Source organism: Poecilia reticulata, linkage group LG7 (genome assembly GCF_000633615.1).
Source record: "Poecilia reticulata strain Guanapo linkage group LG7, Guppy_female_1.0+MT, whole genome shotgun sequence".
Taxonomy (NCBI): domain Eukaryota; kingdom Metazoa; phylum Chordata; class Actinopteri; order Cyprinodontiformes; family Poeciliidae; genus Poecilia; species Poecilia reticulata.
This window is the reverse complement of record NC_024337.1, coordinates 23,416,594-23,436,197: the sequence shown is the minus strand read 5'-3', so window position 1 is coordinate 23,436,197 and position 19,604 is coordinate 23,416,594. Positions and strand designations below refer to the sequence as shown.

Genomic DNA, 19,604 nt, shown 5'->3' with positions numbered 1-19,604 from the left:
TAGGACACACATGGAGCAAAAAGCATGATTCCGTTAATTCCATCTTATTAAATGTATCATAAACTACGGTACACATATGGTTTTTATTATAGATTTAAATTATAGATGTAAACAATTTAATGTGAAAGCAAATTCACTTCAAAAAGTCAATACATCTATGTTTCGACTTAGACATCCCATAATATTATTTTTAAATCAATGGTTCTTCAAAAAAGATAAAAACACAATGGAGGCAGATGCTATTCTGGCTTGCTCACACATTTACACAATAAAACTGCATACATTTCTGAAGATAAGCTGAGAATTTAGCTGGTGACTGGATCAGCTAATTTTTAGCTTAATCCGCCCTTACTGATTTTCTGTCAGCTGGAAACTTAATTATCCAATTTTAGTTAATACATCATACCTTCCAGGTCATGCTAACAACCACAGTCTTGGGTTCGGATGGTGTCATCGAGTTAAGACTCAAAGTTAGCAATTTGTGGTATTGGGAGGATGCTTTAAAATAAAGTCATAAGAAAGTCAGTATCTAATAAGTTATTTTAATTTAAAAAGCCATTTCTTTTATGTGTCTGAAAAACTAACCTGTAATAAAACTAACCTGAAGTAATTAATTACTGTGTATAGCAAAAAGGTAAGGAAAAAAAAAAAAGAAAAAAAAAAACTTCACAGGTGTGGCGTTCTTATCCTTAAAGACAATTTGGAATCAGCTAATCAGTTCTGGTGGAAACAACTTGAAACTTAAAAAAAAAAAACAAGCTATAGAAATTGGAAAATGGACATGACATTTTTGAATTGTACAGCTCAAATCAATAGAATTGATGATTGCTACTATGCAAGCTGCTAATTAAGGCGTTTTAAAGTGCCGTTTTCATTCAATAATAACTTAAGTTAGAACTTTGCCTCCAAACACAGCAAGTAAATGAAGGCATCTACAAGTAACTCGTTCAGAAAGACACCATTTGTGATCATTTTGCTGGGCAGAAGACATTGAACCAATGACTTGTACATTCAATCCTATAATATCAAAAAGTAGATTAAATTAATGTCCTCTCAACTTCCGGCACTCCTCTCTACCAGCATATCCATTACTAAGGGAATGCAAGGAATTTGTTTTGACCAGGGGTCTTAGTTTTTCTAGCCTGATTTTCCTATTTATGTCTGAGGCCCACAAAAAAGATAGGCCCTTCTGTCTACAATAACACCACTTCCTTATCTTGCAGCATGTCGTTCTTCATTTCTGTTGAGGCAAGCCACAGAACCTTGCCAAATTCCTGTTTTCTTTTCATTATTTTGACATCCATTCAAGTTGCTGTTGGCAATCCATTTTGCTCCCCCCTCTCCGACAAATTCATGTATCTAAACAAACCAAACCATCCTTGGTTGCACCAGAAATGGAAAAACTGGATTTATTTATGGACAGAGTCGAAAAATTAAATCATAGTTTAAAAAAATGCCATCCCCTTTGTCGTGTCTTAGAATTCAAATAGTTGGGAGAAAAGATGGAAAATGACAGATCATTGACTTAGAAATACAAGCTAGAAATAGGACAGGGAGGACTAAATTGAAACAGAAAGGAATGTAAACGCTGGAGACCCTCAACTGCGGTCAGCTGTCTTTCTCCACTCATGCTCCAACTTTGTTTCTCAATCCTCACATCCCACTCCCACTCATGCCTACTCCTGAGATTTGCCCTGCTGCCACCACAAGCCAGCGCAGGTTCTTGCCTGGTTTCCTGTGTTTTGTGAAAGGAAACCATCGTTGTTGCTGTTAGCAATCTATTCTGCTCCCCCCTCTCCGACAAAGCCAAATATCCACAGGCGAGTGTCAGATAGAGAAAGTCTCCAGTCATTAAAAAACTGATTACAACCTTTTTTATAGACAGTACAAGCTAGGAAGGTGGAGACCCACAAAAAGTAAGCATAAAAACCACCAGTTAAACTGTTAAGAAGTTACAATCTGTTTGATAGCACTGCACATTACGAAGTGTTCGCATTTCCTTTAAGGAAAACAGCACAATCGAGCCTGACACAGCAAATTGGTATGTACTGTGAAGTGGATGTTACTTGCATTATTTTCATCAAGAATAGCTCATGTTGTTCTATATACATTTCTAAACCAAAGACAAATCCATGATTGCCAAGTTGCTTTAAAATATAACTCAAACAAAAACCAACTAAAATGTTGAAGAGAGTGAACCTTAAACATTTATTCTAACAGGCAGCTGATTTGCAAAACTTTAGATAATTAAATTAGTAACATTTGAGCCTCACAATTTAGCTTATGATGGTTGACTGCCTGTAATGTGCTGCAGCTCACCCTAAGGGTCAACAATGTTTATGACGTTTCCAATAAGAGGGCAGCTTACTAAGGCCAGCAACTGACTGCAATGCATAGCTTCAACCACAGGGTGGCGATAATGTCCAAACGGAACATGTATTAGTGCATATTATTGTGTTTTTTCTTTAAATATTCAGATGGTATGCCAGAAACACAACACTTACTTTAGTTAAACATCTATTAGCCTTTTTGAGTTTAATATTACTCTTTTTTCCCACATGCTTGATAGTAAATTTGTACAGTAATTTGTCTACGTTGGCCAAGTAAGAAATTATTAGGATGTCTGATAACATACTCAATATCTGAAGTGTTTTGCCAACCTTTTTGTGTTGACAGAAGAATAAACCTTGTGAAATTTCCGGGTCTAAGCGAGAGTCACAGAGGAAATCTGAGCAGCTGTTTCCATCAGTTAGTTAAATCAACATACACAACATATATATACACATTTAAGATGATTGATTACCAGGTGTGGATTATTTTTGATATTGGCATGGATTTTAAATGACCAAACTTTATGCTATTTTATTTTTTATTCAACTAAACTAACATTTATCACATTTTTTGTACAAAGTTGCCGGTTTAGTCAAGTCAATGCAGTAAAATGCAGTATAAGAAAGTTTAAAAAATTTCATCTTATAGCACTTCCTCCCTCATATATAGCTAATGCTAACTTTTTAAAAGATTAAGATATACGTAACTATTTATTTGACTTTCTTATTTAACTTTTTATTTATTTATTGATTTGGTTTTTTTACATGTGACATAATTTCTATAAGAAGATTAAGCCCTGGTTACTCCTTACTACAGTAAGTAGCAACTTATAAAGACCAGTCCCAAAAACTAACGTAACATATCGCTGGATCAATGTTGCACTGAGCATTTTGATTGTTCGGAATACATAAAGCAATAGGTTCTCAATTTCTACCCTCTGTGCCAACAAAGGGACAGTTATTAAGATGAATGGAAGCAATAAGAGCATATTATGGAAACACTAAAGACACAATGATCATAAAATGAGCATAATTCTTGCAGACTGCAGCAGACAGGTAGAAATTTGCTTGTAAGTGACTGGGAGGGCAACACAACCCATTGTTTATGAACATATTGTTTGTTCTTTGTTGCAAGAAAAGCTGAAACATGACTACTTACTTTACTTTCATAAAAATGGAAAAGAATAATTGCAAGCTGGACACAACTGGTGAGTCCCCATGCAACATTTGTGGATTTTCATGCAGCCAAATTCCAACTGACAGCCAGATGGGAGAGCTTGCCAGGCTCAGCTGTGGCCCAGAGAAAAAGTCATGTCTTGTAAATGGCTTAAGAGTCCCGTCTGTTGAACAGTCAGGTTTGTTTTTCCCCTGCCAAATATCTACTCTCTCAGACTTAAATACACAAGGTAAATGCATTATAATTTAAAATTTTAATTTAAATTAAAAAGAATCAAAATGCTTTTTTGTAAGTAAAAAAAAAAAAAAAAGCTGCCCTGGCAACTCCACTTTCTCAAATTTATTGATAAAATGTGCCTAGCAATGATCTTCATTAACTCAACACTGAACTTCTTAACCATGAATAATTCCAGACATCTTTACGCCATTTGTGAATACACTGAACTGTTCACAAGACGTAATCTCATCTGTATCCGCTAATCCCTGCAGGGTCACTGGGGTGTGAGGGCCTGGGGGAGCATCTGCAGCGGTCACTGGGGTGGGGTTTACCTGGAGAGATTGCCAGTTCATCATTCAGTAATTTACTGAGGCCAATTAAGCTAAGCTATGAATATCAAATAAAGAACATAATTTAATGGTTCACATTCAAGGATGATATATCCATTTCTTTCTGTAAGTGTCCAAAAACGTTTGAGCTATTTCCTTACTCCAGTCTCTCCCAGCCTCATTCTTTCCATCTTTTCCTTATGGTGCAATTATGGTGAGTAAAACATAGTGTAAATCCAACCAACTGAGACCGCGGTGTTGATTCTTGGTTCAAACCGGATTGGAGCAGATTGAGCAAGAGCGAGGAAAAACTGAAGCAGCTGAACATCTTACTGGATCATCATTCTTCCGCCCTGATTCCAAATTGACTTCATTCAATTCTTCTAAACCGGGAATCACTACAACAGTGTTTATTGCTCCATCAAAGCAAAACAATAGACTTTTAGAGTTTTGCATTAAAGCCCACTGTGGGTGGAAAAGCAGCTCATGAGGAAACAGTTTGAGTATACAGTATGTAAAACCTCTCAGTGTTGCTTCACCACAGAAGAGCTGAGACTTCTAGAGGTTATTTGGACACTTATCTGCATCTGAGAGGAAAGCTTCACACGTTTGGCTCTGTGTAGTGGCATGTTTGTGCTCAAACCCAACATAATTTATGTTTATGTTAGGTCTGAGCACAACTGTTTGAACTCTCCAAGTGACAAACCACTCTACCTTATCAAGGCAATAATCAGAGTCCAGGCTGTTTCATAGTGTTGCTCATCTAAAACATATACGGGATATACAGATATTTGAACTATTGTGCAGTTTTTGTATTGTGTTTATTTTTAATCGACCATAAAGTTTCAAATGAAGCAATTTGATTTACCACAAACACATTTATTACAAATGGTTTAACAAAATAATTCCTAGCATCCTAAATTAGACCACCATTGTTTCAGAATCTCAAAATGGGCAAACAAAAGCAGATTTAGAAAGTTTATCATCTTAGTCTAGGAAATATTGGTAAAGAAAATGCCATCATACATCATATCACCAAAGAAAAAAAATAAAGTTTTTAAATTGTCAAACACGCTCCATATTACACAAAGAAACCAACAACATGCTTAGTTTGTTGGTAGTACAATGTATGTAAACTCTTTTAGATCCAAGTTCTAGCCTGTAAGTTAGAAGAGCATGAACTGAAAGTAAGAGGAGTGAAAAATCTGGACTGTGCAATAGGCTTCCTTTTTTTTTTTGAAGCTGTGATAAAAGTGATTTTCATCTTGGTTAAGAGTTCTAATTTGTTCTCTGTATGTTGACATTTTGACTTTTGGCTGAGGTTTTCTCCACGAATACCCCAGAACCAATAAACAGATTCCTACAGAGTCTTTTAAACAGACATTTAAAGGCATTTTTTTTAACTCTGGGACGCATGGAAATATTTGAAGATATTCCACTCTTTTTCTGGACTCCCTCATGTACTAAGATAAATGTCCCCTCTCTGAGATTAAAAACCTGGAATATTACATGTATAAATATACATTCCAGTCAGAGCTCGCAACCCCAGAACACAAATGTTGTGTACGAGTAGTAAGCATTTTATCAAACTTTCAAAAACAGCATATCCATCACAATTCCGAGATCTCAATTTTTAACTGAACATCGGTGTCGCTATTTTGTTTTCCTCCGGCATTTAACATTTATTTTAATTTAAATTAATCAAATATTAAGTACGTTTAAGACATTTTACTTTTAAATGTTAGGACTTTTCCGCATTTACACAGTTCAGAGGCCATTATGGTTCTCAAATGAATTTTTGAATCATTGTCCTGTGTTTTCACAGCAAAAAAAGAGGTTTCACAGCGCTAACTATGGTCCAGCTGATTTTTCTGTGTGAACCATTACATCACCCACGCACTGGTCAACACCTGGAGAAAAAGCCTGGTCAACTGAACAAAGAAATAACAAAAACAAAATCATAGGAACGAAGAATATGCACTCATCTGTTGAGGAAACCAAGCAGCTGATTTTATTTTGAGCGGACTGTAGCGCTGCAAAGCAGAGCTAGGCAATCTACATTAAGCGTAAACGTTGTATTGGTGATCAGCTGAAATGTCTGAATTGTTCAACTAAAGGAAGATATGTGAACAAAGAACTAATATGCACAACTCAGCTAGCTCTGCCATCTTGCTACAACACTTTCTACTATGTTGTAGAATACCCTTTGTTGAAAACACTTATTTGGTTCCCCAAACTGATAAAAACATGTTTCGGCTCTCAACAACTCACGGAAGTTTGAAGTCATCCGATTTGAACCAGTTCAAGATTGAGGGTTCTTTCCATGGAAAAGACCTATAAAGCATTTGAACATTTTTTTTCAACCCACTCTTGCTATATTTTTGGTAAACCCCATAAACTAATTTAGCCACCTCAGTCACAATCTAGACTGAAATGTTTTGAAGAACCATACAAATGTGTCAGGCCCCATATGATAACAGGCGAGATGCTGGGGTGGTTAAGCAGTACATAGCAAGCACACTCCAATGATGCAATGGCCAGGAGTTTAGAAGACAACAGCAACACTAGCAGATATGTGATAATGAAGCCCAACTATGTCACTCTGTGCATAAATTGCTAACCTTAGCATTGTGGTTCTGATGTGTAATCTCAGTTAAAATTGGAAAATACACAACCGTTTTCATTTATAGAACTCATTGCCCATCTGTCAGCACTAGTTGTCGGAGGGCACGGGTATTATTCATTATCCCGTCCAACAAAGCCCTATTGTTAAAGATGTGCATGTCTAAACACACACTTGAAGAAACTTCCACAAAGCACGGGGGGATTCTAGGAGCTTAAAAGAAACTGGGCTTACTGGTTTTCACAGCTTGGGTGTGGCATGTTTGTATTTTTTTTTTTATATGTTGATTTAAGCTTTAATTGTCAAAGTGGAGTATTGGTGAAGTTATTTCAAGCACAAGAGAAGATATTTAATCTACACACTCCCCTTGAGTTGTTTCTTCACTCTTTGATTTACTTACTCCCTCTGAGGCCCTGGCATTTTGACAAATCACTGTCCACAATGTTTAACTTTACACCACAAAATCGATTGAAATGGCAGAAGTTCACCAATGCTCTCTTCCGCAATAAGGCAAAAGACAGCAATGTCAATAATCTGTCAGGTGGAACTGAGGTCACGGACAGCTGAAGTTTCTCATCCTGTAGAAAGAAACCTCTATAGTGAATTTTCTCTTCCTAAACGCTGCTTTAGTGAGGTGCTGGTATAGCTGACATATTTGAGGAGACACGAATAAAATGAATTAATTACTCAAATCTACAAAATAAAACAGGGTACAGTGTCTAAATTACAAGCTCACATATGGGACATAATACCAGTCACCTCATGCAAAAAGAAAAAAAAAAAAGGTAACTGAGGGTTACGCGTTAACTTTTAGTTCTTCAAACTTATTTTTACATGACAGACAACAGAGGGAAGAGATGCATGGTGCCATTAAAATTACCCTATATTTGCTAGAAAGTAATAAGCTAGCAAATTTTTTGCTTTTTATGCAGATAAATATTGCAATATTCTCCATAAAGCCATGTGTGCATATCTGAGCGTGGGCATGTTTCAGGTTGTAACATATTGTTAGCACGTCCCTCCCGTTACTTTAAACTTTATTTATGCTGCAGTCTCCGACCCTCAACATCAAAAGCAATGATTAACCCAAGTTATTTTTGCTCCCTAGTTTGCATATTTCTTTTTGGATCTTCCTACATTCTTTCACTTCTTACCTTTGTCTCTGACTATTGTACTGAGAAGTACAGTGGAAATAACACAGATGTTTTAATTTACATATGAATTTTAATATTGAGGGTTATACAGAATACAATAATACATTAATGCAGAGGAGCTCCCATCTCATAGGTTCCAGCAAATACAGTTGTTATCCTCGCTGTAAATTTTAATGAAGAATTAAAAAGAACTTTCTGACAGCTAAAACAGGAAGATTAGATACTGTGCTTCATCTTCTCTGGCTTTCAAGAGGATTTATGCTGCCTTTTAGAAAAAAAGAGGGCAAGAGAAACAAAGTAGGATGTATTGTTATAAAAGGCAAATGAAAAGTGTTAAACCAATTTTGTTCATTTTTACAAATAATGTGTAACAGGAAAAAAAACATAAGTTAAATAAATCTGTTTACACCCATTTTTATTGTTTGCATGCATGTCAGTCATAGGAAACCAGAGCTGATGAAACAGTGACAACGATTGTGTGAAAGATACTGTAAAGTTGAGAGAAGGCGAAAATTTAGATGCAGCTGAAGCTGGTGGAAAAGGGGAGGAGGAGTGGCGCACAACAGCTGCTGGTTGGTATGGAGACTTTGTTGGGTAGAGGGACAGAAAGATCTACTGAGAAGAAGGAATGACAGTTGACTGAGCTGTTTCTAAATGCTGCTGTGGCAGAACAGGAGGCCTTATGTGTGTGACTATTAGTGTGGGTGAGCAAGAGATAAAGCATTTTACTGCAGGACTGCAGGAACTGTTCAAAAAGGAAGTTCCTCTCCTTTTGGATGTTGCACTAAAGAAAAGATGCACAGTGCTGAAGCATTGATTTACACCAATGTACAGTTTCATAGTTTATACGAAGGTTAGATTTTCTCCATTTAAACATACTTTTGCAACAAAACAAGCTGAATTGGACCTAGCATTTTCCTTATTTACATCAATTTGCTAAAAGAAAAACAGCCCTTTACTAATTTGATGACTGCGCTCACACAGTGAAACAAGTAAAAATTTGCTTGCCTGTCAGTGCTACATGCTTACTAAGGATGAGCAGTCATCTTGCACTAAAAACTGACTGACTGCACTGTATTATAACTGGGATTGAGTTGAAAGTAAAGTTTGTTTATATGTTAGAACTGATCTGAGTAAGTATTTGTTGTGAACTGGTGCCTTTTAAATACATTCATTTAAACTGAACTTCTATCAGTCGGTTTATTTAGTGTTTGTTGAGCCACAAACATGATACTATATTGTCAAAATATGTACTACGTACAAGCTTCTCATTTGTCCACCCGCCTCTCAATCTGGAGATAATAAAGCTGCAGTGTTAAATGATGAGCTGTCACTTATCATCTGTGGTTTTAAATTGCCGGCGCAGCTCTGCGACCCAGATCCTGAGGTTGACCTACCAGACGTGCCAGATGCCTGTTTGCGTCCTGTTCTAGGCCCGCCCCTCCTGCATAACTCCATTCATTGAGGGGTGACCTTTCACCCTTGCCTGTCAGTGCAAAAGCTTCAACCTCTTGCGGTGTGGGAGAGAGAGAGGGAAAAAAAGGGGCTGACGCGACATGTGAAAACGGATCATCAGGCTCAGAAGGAATTCTTTTAAAACTAAAGATAACACTGACGAGTTCAAACTACTGAAATGTAAGAAAGCAGTCACCCACCTAAAAAGCAGTGGATTGACTTTCTCAGGAGGCAATGTCAGGGGTTTGAATGTGGGTTAGTCATCCCAGACTAGGTTGGGGGGTGGGGCGCTGTTTCAGCGACTCTGACCTTCAACAACCAGCTGAAAGGTCTCCTCTGGGAGGGGAGAATTGGTAGGTGTAATGGTCATGGCCAGGTGAATGTGAGAGGTGGACTTCACTCCCTCCTGCCCAAAAAGTCCCATTGACTTTTATCCAAACAGCGTATCAGTAAATATAGAAGAGATACACCACGAATCCTATCCACTGCCCCCTCCCTTCACTGCCGGTTGCTTTGGTGTCCTGTTTATGCCAACTCAATGTTTTCCATTCATGCTAGCCGGCTGTGTACCTGACCAAGGACAGATAAGAGAGACAAACTCTTCTCATCAAAATAAAGTAACCCCTCCCCTGTTCATCTCATCAGGCCTTACTGTTTTTATTTTTTCTTGCTCATTTCAACTAGTCTCTGTTCAATATCAGGGCACTGGATCCCATGCTGATGAGAATTGACAGGTCGAGCACGCTTTGCTTTAGGGTGTGAGTGCAAGAGAGACTTAATCAGACACAGGACTCCCTGAGGACGGGGTGCAGTTGACAAAACGGGTGGGAGTTTTGAAAGATGTTTCAGGGGGTTTTAGTTTTGTTAATCGAATAAGCACACATGTGAGTGGGTGCATTGGCTCTTTCTCTCTCATTCTGCGAGGGTTTTTGCCCAGACTTGTCGAAGGGATAGTGACCTACTTTGCAGGGTTTGCACACCAACAAGACAAACCGTGAAAGTGAAGAGTTTTGCACAAGATACAAAATGCAGAAAAGTGAACCAATACAAAACACACAGAGGGGCGAGCCATGTCTTTCCAGCAAAAAGTCTCCTTAAGCACACATAATCCTGTGACACAGAAATAGTATTAACTAAGCTGTTGGGTAACAAATGAAGATGAATGGTTTTGTTGACGTTATCTGAAGCACGGTACAGAGTGCAGCAAGCGCACTCCTGGTTACACCCATTAAATGCAGAAGCTTGCAAACTTAACAGAATTGATATTGCATGTAACCCCTCCCTATCGTTACAATTAAATTTTTTTTTTTCTTTAGGTGAAATTTTTCAAAATCTGATTTTTGTGAAGTACTTTTTTACCCATATATTCATCATATTACTGAAGAATATATGGGGGATGATACAATTTTTTTTCTTTCCTTTTCTGTTGGATTTAAAAATTCTTTCTCAATAAAAAAAACAAAAACAAAACATATGTTTCATGTTTCCCATACAGTTCTTAGAGCATGACATCAGAATCAGGTCACATTTCTAACAAAACTAGAAATTTGTATCATCCAGGACAAGCCTGACCAGTGGATCTCCAGTAAATAGCGATTAATACCACATACTCATCAGGTTAACAAACAGAGCCAGAATTAGATGAAGTCTTGGTCCATTTAAGGTACATTTTATTCACCCGATGCACCAAATCCAAAGTAATACCTTTAAATGAACTGACTAGTTTTTAAAACAGGCTGCTATTTTGTTGATAAACTTTTGCTTGTTTTCCAATATATAAGATGTACAAATAAAAGCGTTTCAAATGATCGATATCAGATTCCCGCAATTTACGCGTTTTTCGTAAATTGCAGAGGTATTTTGCTGTGGGTGGCACAGCAAAATACCTCTGTGATTTTTTTTTTAAATCAACTATTAAAAACTATTCACCAATGTTTCTATTATCAAAAGACATCACTGAGTTTATGAAGCACAATAATTTCCTGATGGAAACCCATTTAAATATCTTCGCAGCTAAGTTATCAATAAGTCATGTCAAAACAGAAAGTAAAAATTCTAGCAATAGCTTAGCACTTCCAAAAACATCCCTGCATAAAAACTCTGTCAACAGAAGTAAAACCCAAGTTTGTTGCAGACTGTAGCTAGATTTACTTGGGTATAAACAGAAACAAAAGGCTTTCCTGCTAGAAACTCTTGTTCTGACGAAATATTTTTCACTATCAAGAAAAACGGATATTGTAGAGTCTGAAAAGTAAGTGGTGAACGAGTGAAGAAAAACACAATCATCTTGTATTATAAATAAATCAAATGTGTTAGCATACTTAACTTCAAACTACTGAGTTTTAAAGACTTTTCAGGGAATTCATTCTATTGCAATACTGGGATAAAGTAGCATCAAAATAGTTTTTTCTTCAATCACTTGTATCAAGGACAAAACGTATTTAAGTTCATGCTAAATTAAACAGAAATTCAAAATAAATGCATTGTTCAGTTGGCAGGAAGAGATGCCCTAGTGTTTGACAGGTGTTAGATACATTTATCCGATTCCGAACTGTCATTCTTTTCAGTAATTTAAGAAAACTTAAAGATAAACTAACAGAATCCATGAAAACGTATCCAGTTTATAACAAACTTAATAGGTTCTGATTAGAAGCAACTTAGGAAAGAGGGGTATGCATCATCACTATGACATGATTTAATTGTAAAAAAAAACTTAGTTCCTTGACACTGAACGCAAAACAAACACAGATCTTAGTCTGGCAAACTCACTGCAATATTAGAAAAGGTCAACAGTGCAACAAACAGACTTCACTTTTATGACCACACCGTTATATAATGTTATGCAATCTCTCTTACAGTCTGCATAATGTCAACGCTGAATTTGTTAATGTGGTAGCAGTGTGCTCAGTGAGATTGCTATGATTGTGCTGAAGCTTTACATCTGGTCAGCATGTGTACGTAAGAGACAAAAATAGATGCTTTCTTGGCCATCTCATAGGCACTATGTTGAATTCAAGCAGTTTGTTCTGATTTAAAAGTAGACTCAGTCTTGCAGCCTCCCAAGAGACTTTCACTCACAACATAGTATAAATGATCACTGGCACGTGAAATTCACGTGTCGAGATGGAAGTAAATGAGTGTGGTGTTGAAACCCCCTTAACCATTCACACCCTTTCTCAAATGTTATGTTCGTTCAGTGCAGCAGCAATCAGTTTTTTTTAAGCTACTTTGGAATATATCTACTACACTGAGCTCACAGACAATCAGGAAAAAATATCAAGTTGTTTAGTTTTTACACTGTACGCCCTCCAGGCATTTTAATAATCTCCAAGAGTCATCTGACAAACAGGTAGGGACTTGACACAAAGAGCAACCAATAGCTGAGTAAAGAAAAAGGTTAAAAGCTTTAAAGCTAAACCGATAACCACTCCCAGTCCTCTTTCATATTACATAATCACTTATCAGTGCATTAAGCTTATCGCTGCGTGTTCGTTCTGTTTGTTTTTCAGACAACAAGTCTGCATGTGTGCAGCTTACACTGAGAAGGCTGTGGATACAACTGTTTTGGAAAATGAAGTGAAACAGCTAAAACAGAGTGAAAAAACAATGCCAGCACATACAAGCAGAAACGATAAAGTTTATCTGCCCATCTACATGAAGAAAGCGGCTAACACATCAACTGGACTCTGGAGAGGAATATAACTTAAATCAGTCAATATGATGACTTTGGACTAATAAAAAACTTTCCCAAAAGCAGTTAAACTGACTTATCAGTAGCCTGCCTCCTCGTTTTTTCCCCTCCTTCGGTCAAGCAGATTGAGCAATTCTGGCTCTGACTGCAAACTCTGGCTCTCCAAAGGAATAGTATTTCGAAACTATTCTGGAAGGAGCACTAAACATGCGGTCAGTTAACCAGTACACTCCCACACCATTCAGACCAAAACCACTGGACGGTTATAGGCAGATGGTGTATTTCACTTCTCTTAAGACCTTATGAACACAAGTCAGAGCTGAATGCACAAACTGCCAGAGCCAATTGCTTTTATGACAACAAAGTCACAGCCAAATTACCCTCGGGCACAAGAGCCACCCACAGCAAAATACCTCTGTGCTTCAGAATCCTATGAGCTGGCAGGAGTGTTTTTGTGCTAAAATGCAAAATGGGGCTTTGTCTACAAGTTAAACGATGCGGTCCACAAACAACACCAAAAATAAATGGGTCCACGACTGTTGCTGGCCTCAGTTTTCCTACCTGTTTCTGGGGACTGGGATGTGGGAGGAGGGAAGGGGTTGTATCTCCGCCTGTGGGACACTCTGCCCCTGTGCTGGCCTGTAGCTGTTGGCCAGCTCTGCCTGTTTTCCTGGGTTTCTGATGTCCAAACTTATGGAGCTGCCTGGCAACTGCCTGCCCATGCCAAAGCAGAGGGTAGGACTGGCCCTCTTCAGGATCCCAGTGGAACCAATGTCTTTTTGGTCTCTGACGGCTGTCTGGAAAATGAAGCAGAAACAAACTGAACTTCCCTTTATCAGTCCAAGTAGTTGAAGTACTAATAACCTGTATTTGGGATAGTAAAAACTATTTTTAAAAATATATTGGAAGGTTATAAGATCTGTTTCTCATTTAAGTGAGCTCAAACTGTTATAAACAGTTTTTCGGGGGCGGGGGGTTACCTTATCTTAACTGCAGAAGATAAGTCTCTGAAAAAAATTGCATTTTTACATAAAAAATGAATTCACAAAACCTACAATGCTTAAATGGACAGTTCAGATATACTGAAATGATGTTTCCGTAATGTAATTATCAGAAACAGTTCCTCTACCTGTAGTAAATAGATATATCACAGTGAGCTATTCAACCTGTTTAGTTGATGTTAGCAAGTTTAAACCATAAATGCTACCTTAAGAGACACTGCTAAATTGGTGGGTAATATACGTTGAGACTTTCACAAGACACGACTGGTAAGTTTGTCACTGTTTTTTCCGGTTGACACTACCAACTGTATAAATATGCCTCATGTTACTCATCATTCTAAGTTTGCCAAGAATTGAGTAACATTATAGATTTTTTGACTGTTTGTCAGTTGTACAACAGCACTGAAAATCGTACATCCCTGTGTTTTCCCATGTCTCCTAGGATGATGATCAGGTGGAACAGCTGATTAGGTGAATTTATACAGAAAGCAAGCAATGTCAATAAAACAGTGGCATAGTCACCTGCATGCTGCTTGGCTGAGAAAAATCACAAACCTAGCAACTGTCACTCATGAAAATATTGGTGCTTAATATCTGCTATAATGGCCCAATTTTCCACTGATAAACATTTTCAGTTTGACTTGTTACAAAATCCCCAAAGCAGCTAAACACTTGGTCTGCCTGACTAGCTGTTGGCATTTTGCCACTGAAGATTTCTTCATTTTTCCACAAACTCACTACAAGTCACTTTTTTCTATTACAGTACGGATAGAACTATCACTAATATTTTCACAGAACCTCGCTTCAGAAAATATAAACTATCCCTTTGAGTTAATGCCAGAAAGCTTTGTTACTGTAAACCAATTTTTTCAAAACTGTGGCAGGCTGCCACCTCCCCCCCTCTCTCTCTTCCAGAAGCCATAAAAAGTTCACTCCACCCCAAACAGTACTGTAGCTTGCTCATTTTTCTTCTCCCAATTAATCATTAACTGTGATGGAACTGTGTGTTTTAGGTGGATTTTAGCACAGAAAATCAAGCTCAGCATATGGTATATGAAAATGGTCACGTCATAGAATAAATCATATTGATTTAACCCAGTTTCATTTAATATCTCCCTCCAGCCATTGGTCTGTTGCTCTTCCCCACCCCCTCCTACAGTAACTATATACCTCCAGGGGGCCCGCCCCCAGTAAGAACCACTGACATAAACACGCGGCAAGGCAACCGTCTTACCTCCATAAAAACCTGACTGATACATTAATAAAATGAATTTATTCTATACTGCTAAAAACATGTCTTTATTTTGTTCTTTTCAGAAAGCAGGTAATGGCTGAAAAATGTGATTTAAATCCAAACGTGATGCAAATAAAAAGCAGAAGCAAAGGACAAAATAAAGAAATAAAAAATAATAATCATATAAATCAAATTTGTATTTTGAAGAGTTTGCGTGAAGGAACCGGGCCTTCGCAGCCAGGAAGCTCACGTTGTAGCTCCACCCTTAAGTCATGGGGGAGGGGGTAAATCATGTAGTTTAGAATCCCTGCCCCCCTTTATGCTGTAAACTTTGCTCACAGAATAAGCAGCCATTTAAAGCGGTTAAAACACAAGATAAACACTTTTATTGACTCTTTAGTGAAACTGGCCCTTTAAAAAACCACTTTATCCAATAAAAAACATGTAAAAACAAGCCAACAAATGTAGCCGTCTCATGCGAGCATCATGGTCGTCACCGTTACAAGCCATCAGCGGCATATGTCAAACTATACCCTCATGTTAACCCCGTCTGACTCTGTGATATCTGCGTGGCTACGTGGGTATACGTGTGACTTCGAAAGCTTAGAGAAAGAACTCACTTTTTCCACGTTTTGTAATATTCCAACGCCCGGTGAGTGCCCGCTACCGACGGACGAAGTTCGCTCGTTTTTAACCGCTGCCGTCGAGCCTCCGTCCGTTACGCATTTGTAAAAGATGGGCCCCGGTGTGAAGCTGCTTTTTGCCACCGCTGGGACCCGGCTGTTGTAGCGACCCGGCCGGTAGTTGAAGTCCACGACACCGCCGACGCTTGTCCCGACCGCCGACTTTTCCAAAATGCATTTGGACTCCATATTTAGTCAAGGAGAGTGGAGACTAAAGGAAGAATGTCGGCTTTCTGTAGGGTTTTAGTGCAAATCGCGGGAATTAGATACATTTATCGGGATTGTCGCAGTTTGATAGGAGCTATTTGAGTCCTAACTTCTATTCTAGTCTACATGTGAAGTTTTTTCCACCGCTGCCGTCACCGCCGCAGCCCAGGATATCCAAAAAGCCGCCCGGTTAGGAGGATAAAAAGATTGTTTTGCCTCTTTCCTCCAAACCAATGCCACGCCCCCTCATCTAAGCTCCCATTGGTCCGACTCGTACATAAACATGTCACTTTGGCACGCGTCCACATCGAGACTGCCTCTGATTGGTTGTTTTGCTCGTGTCAATCACGTTTTTTTTTTAAGCAAGTAGTGTGGGAGGAAAAGAAAAGGGGGTGTGAACAGCAGTTTACCGGCCGGTGTTTGTCGACGAAGAGCCGGTGTTGAGCAGGGGGAAAACAGCCTTCAGCCCCAGAAGCAAACTGCGCAGTAACGCTTATGCAAATTAACCGGCGACATAGTGGATCTAAAATCAGGGTAGATAAAGTTCATTTTAACTGTTAATTCAAATTACTATGCTTTTTTTCTCCTCACGTAAGGTCGTGAAATAGTTAGACACAACAACAAAAATAGTGTGCGACACATTGTAAGGAAGTCCTGTGCATCTGGAAAGTATTCGCAGCACTTCACTTTTAACACATGTTGTTATGCTACATCTTTATTCTAAATTGTATTAAATTAATCTCTTTCTCAGAAATTCCACACAAAAATACCTCATTATGGCAATGTGGAGAAAAGTTTGAGATTTTTGCAAATGCATTAAAATGGGAAACCAAAGAATCACATTGAAGCCACCGCCTACACCTTGATCCACCTTTAGCAGTAGTTACAGTCTCAAGTCTTTTATGATGCCACAAGCTTAGCACACCTTTCCTTCATTCTCAAGTTTAATCATATTGGATGGAGATGCTTGTGAGCCATTTTCAAATCTTTCCAGAGATGTTCAATGAGATTCAACTGATCTCATTGGGACCTCCAAATCAGCAGAATATTTTCATTTCCTTTCCCAGATTCATGCTTCCAGACAACTCTGTCTCAGAGGCCTGCAGATAATTTCTTTGATTTCATTTTTGGTGTTTGGCCTTTGACCTGCACTGTCAACTGTTGTACCTTATATAGAGACCTTATGTGCTTTTCCAAATCTAGCCCAATCAACTGAATTTTCCACAAGTGGACTCCGTTTAAGGTGTAGAGATGGATGATCAGTGGAAACTGCTCAGTTTTGAGCGTCATGGCAAATACTTGCGTAAATGTGATTTCTTGGTTTTCTATTTTTAATGAATTTGCTAAAATCTCTATAACCTTTTTTCCACAGTGTCATAATGCAGTATTTGCGTGTAGAGTTTTGAGGAAAGAGATTCATTTAATGCAATTTTGAATAATGTTGTAACAAATTGTGGAAAAAGTGTAGCAATGTGCATACTTTCTGGATGCACTGTAGCTCTGCAGAAAATTGCAAGTTTCCTCTGGTGCACGAGTAAAGGGTGTAATAGTTACAGCCGTGAAGCTTCAAATTCTTACATAATGAGTTTGAACAAGACACAACAAACTCTGGCTTATGAATTTAAAATTGGCAAATCAATCAATAAAACTGGTTTGAGTTCACTGCAATGTCAGGGGCCCCTAAAGTTTCATTAACTTTACAATACCCTAAAAGTAAAGTAAATGGTTTGATTAGAAAATATTTTATAAAATCTCCAGCTCTTTTCAAACAACAATCTCCATGACATACTTTTGGAAACCAATCATTTTAAAGCTATTACATACTCATATGTTTTCCAAACAATACAAATAGTTTTGGAACCTATAAAACAGGATGCCCTGGTTTCTGTTGGCTTAAAAATACTGTTCTTTAAAAAAAAACAAAAACAAAAAATAGAAAACATGCCTTGTCCAGTAGTGTTACGCTCAGAATTGTTGTCCGAGTGCCAAAGAGTAGCCCAACAGACTTACACTTTCACAAGTGCGGCACTACGGTTTTCACTGTAATACTCCAAATTACAAATTGTTGTTGAATCACAAAATTTTTTTTCTGCAGTCCTTTAGTCACATCACATTGAACACAATGCAGTCCTTTTTATTTTCATTAGCATCTTATTTGTCATAAGGACAGTGGTGTCCTCATTGACCTGTTGGCTTGTGTTTTGGAGGTGACAGTTGTTTATTTTGTGTTTTTTTTAAAGAAAATGTGCCCTTAAATGTGTTTACTTGTATTCTGTATAACTGCAGCAAAACATCTGAGTTTTCTGTGTGAAGACTTCATCAATTTTATTAAAGTTTAAGGAAAATTGGCAAACAAAGAGAGATTTCACTGTGAAATGTATTTTGCCAAATTGTGATATAAACTGTCGGAGCAGAGCAATGTTTTCTGGGTCAAAAACTGGAATGTTTAAAAACCACTTGCCTCAGTATCACTGCAGTCAACCCCGACAGGAAGAAGAAATAAATATATCTCATCAGCAAGACATTTTAAGTTAGAGTTTAATCTCCATTCCTACTTTCACTCCATGATGTACTACTACTACTACTTCATTATCCAACTGTTTGTACTGTCAGTGTATATTTGTTAGTGAAAATAAAATCACACCTGTTGCTCAATGATCCAGAATGTACACACCAGTGGTTTCTGCTTTATTGCCTAATCCCTCACAAACACACATTTATTGCATCCTGTATTATTGCAAGATTGAGTTATTAATGTCAGGCTGCAGCAAAGAGGGAAAATCTCTGCTTAGCTGGATTCCCTCTGCAAAACAACAAAATGCAGGTAACACAAGCATGTTATAATGTGCCACTTTATTAGAAAAGTAAAAACTCACTTTAATATTTTATGAAGGGTAATATAAAACATTACAATCTTTTGCATATTTGCACTGTCACGCTATATTATATTTATTAATTTTACTTCTTTTTTTTTATTAAACCCTGTGCTTTAAGAACATACAACATTGGCTACAGCTGTCACAGCAGTACTGGCCCATATTTATATTTTAAGACAATTAATAAACAGCATCTGTATCTGCATGGAAAGCATGAAATGTTTTCTCTTTTTTTTCATACACAAAGTACTACATGTCTGTGATAGCCATCTTTTTTTTTTTTTCTTCTTTTTTTTTCCGGCAACAAATATACTGTATACTGCATGTTACATTGGAACAACATTAGAACAGCAACAGAGTATTTTACACATTTACATCATCGTACTCTTTGTGCAACGAACATTTGTCTCTGTCAGTGAATAACATTGTTCAACAATGTATTTCAGATCAGTCCATTCTCTCAGGGTAAAATGCAACACATAAGGTGATAGCCACACGGGGAAAACATGGAGCGCGACGGCAATTTCCAGTCGATTTTGTTTGAGAGATCACTTCTCAGCTGTTGGCCATTTCTCATGAGTCAGACAGACTCATGCACTCAGAGGTGCATTGCTGATGCGAGGTTGGG

At 37.9% G+C, this 19,604-nt stretch overlaps 1 protein-coding gene across 3 annotated transcripts in view; it reads right to left on the bottom strand.

Annotated features, from left to right (window-relative positions):
• Nucleotides 1-16,482, bottom strand: part of slc2a4rg (SLC2A4 regulator) — a 43,998-nt gene extending 27,516 nt beyond the window's left edge. The window contains exons 1-2 of one of the 3 annotated variants that reach the window (XM_008413920.2): nt 15,831-16,482; nt 13,537-13,772 (exon numbers count right to left, since the gene is read on the bottom strand). In XM_008413920.2, coding sequence (XP_008412142.1) covers nt 13,537-13,772; nt 15,831-16,082 — 488 coding nt within the window. In that variant the 5' untranslated portion in view covers nt 16,083-16,482. The remainder of the gene's footprint in view (nt 1-13,536; nt 13,773-15,830) is intronic. The other 2 variants (XM_008413922.2, XM_008413921.2) reach the window with 2 other exon arrangements.
• Nucleotides 16,483-19,604: the final 3,122 nt, after the last annotated feature.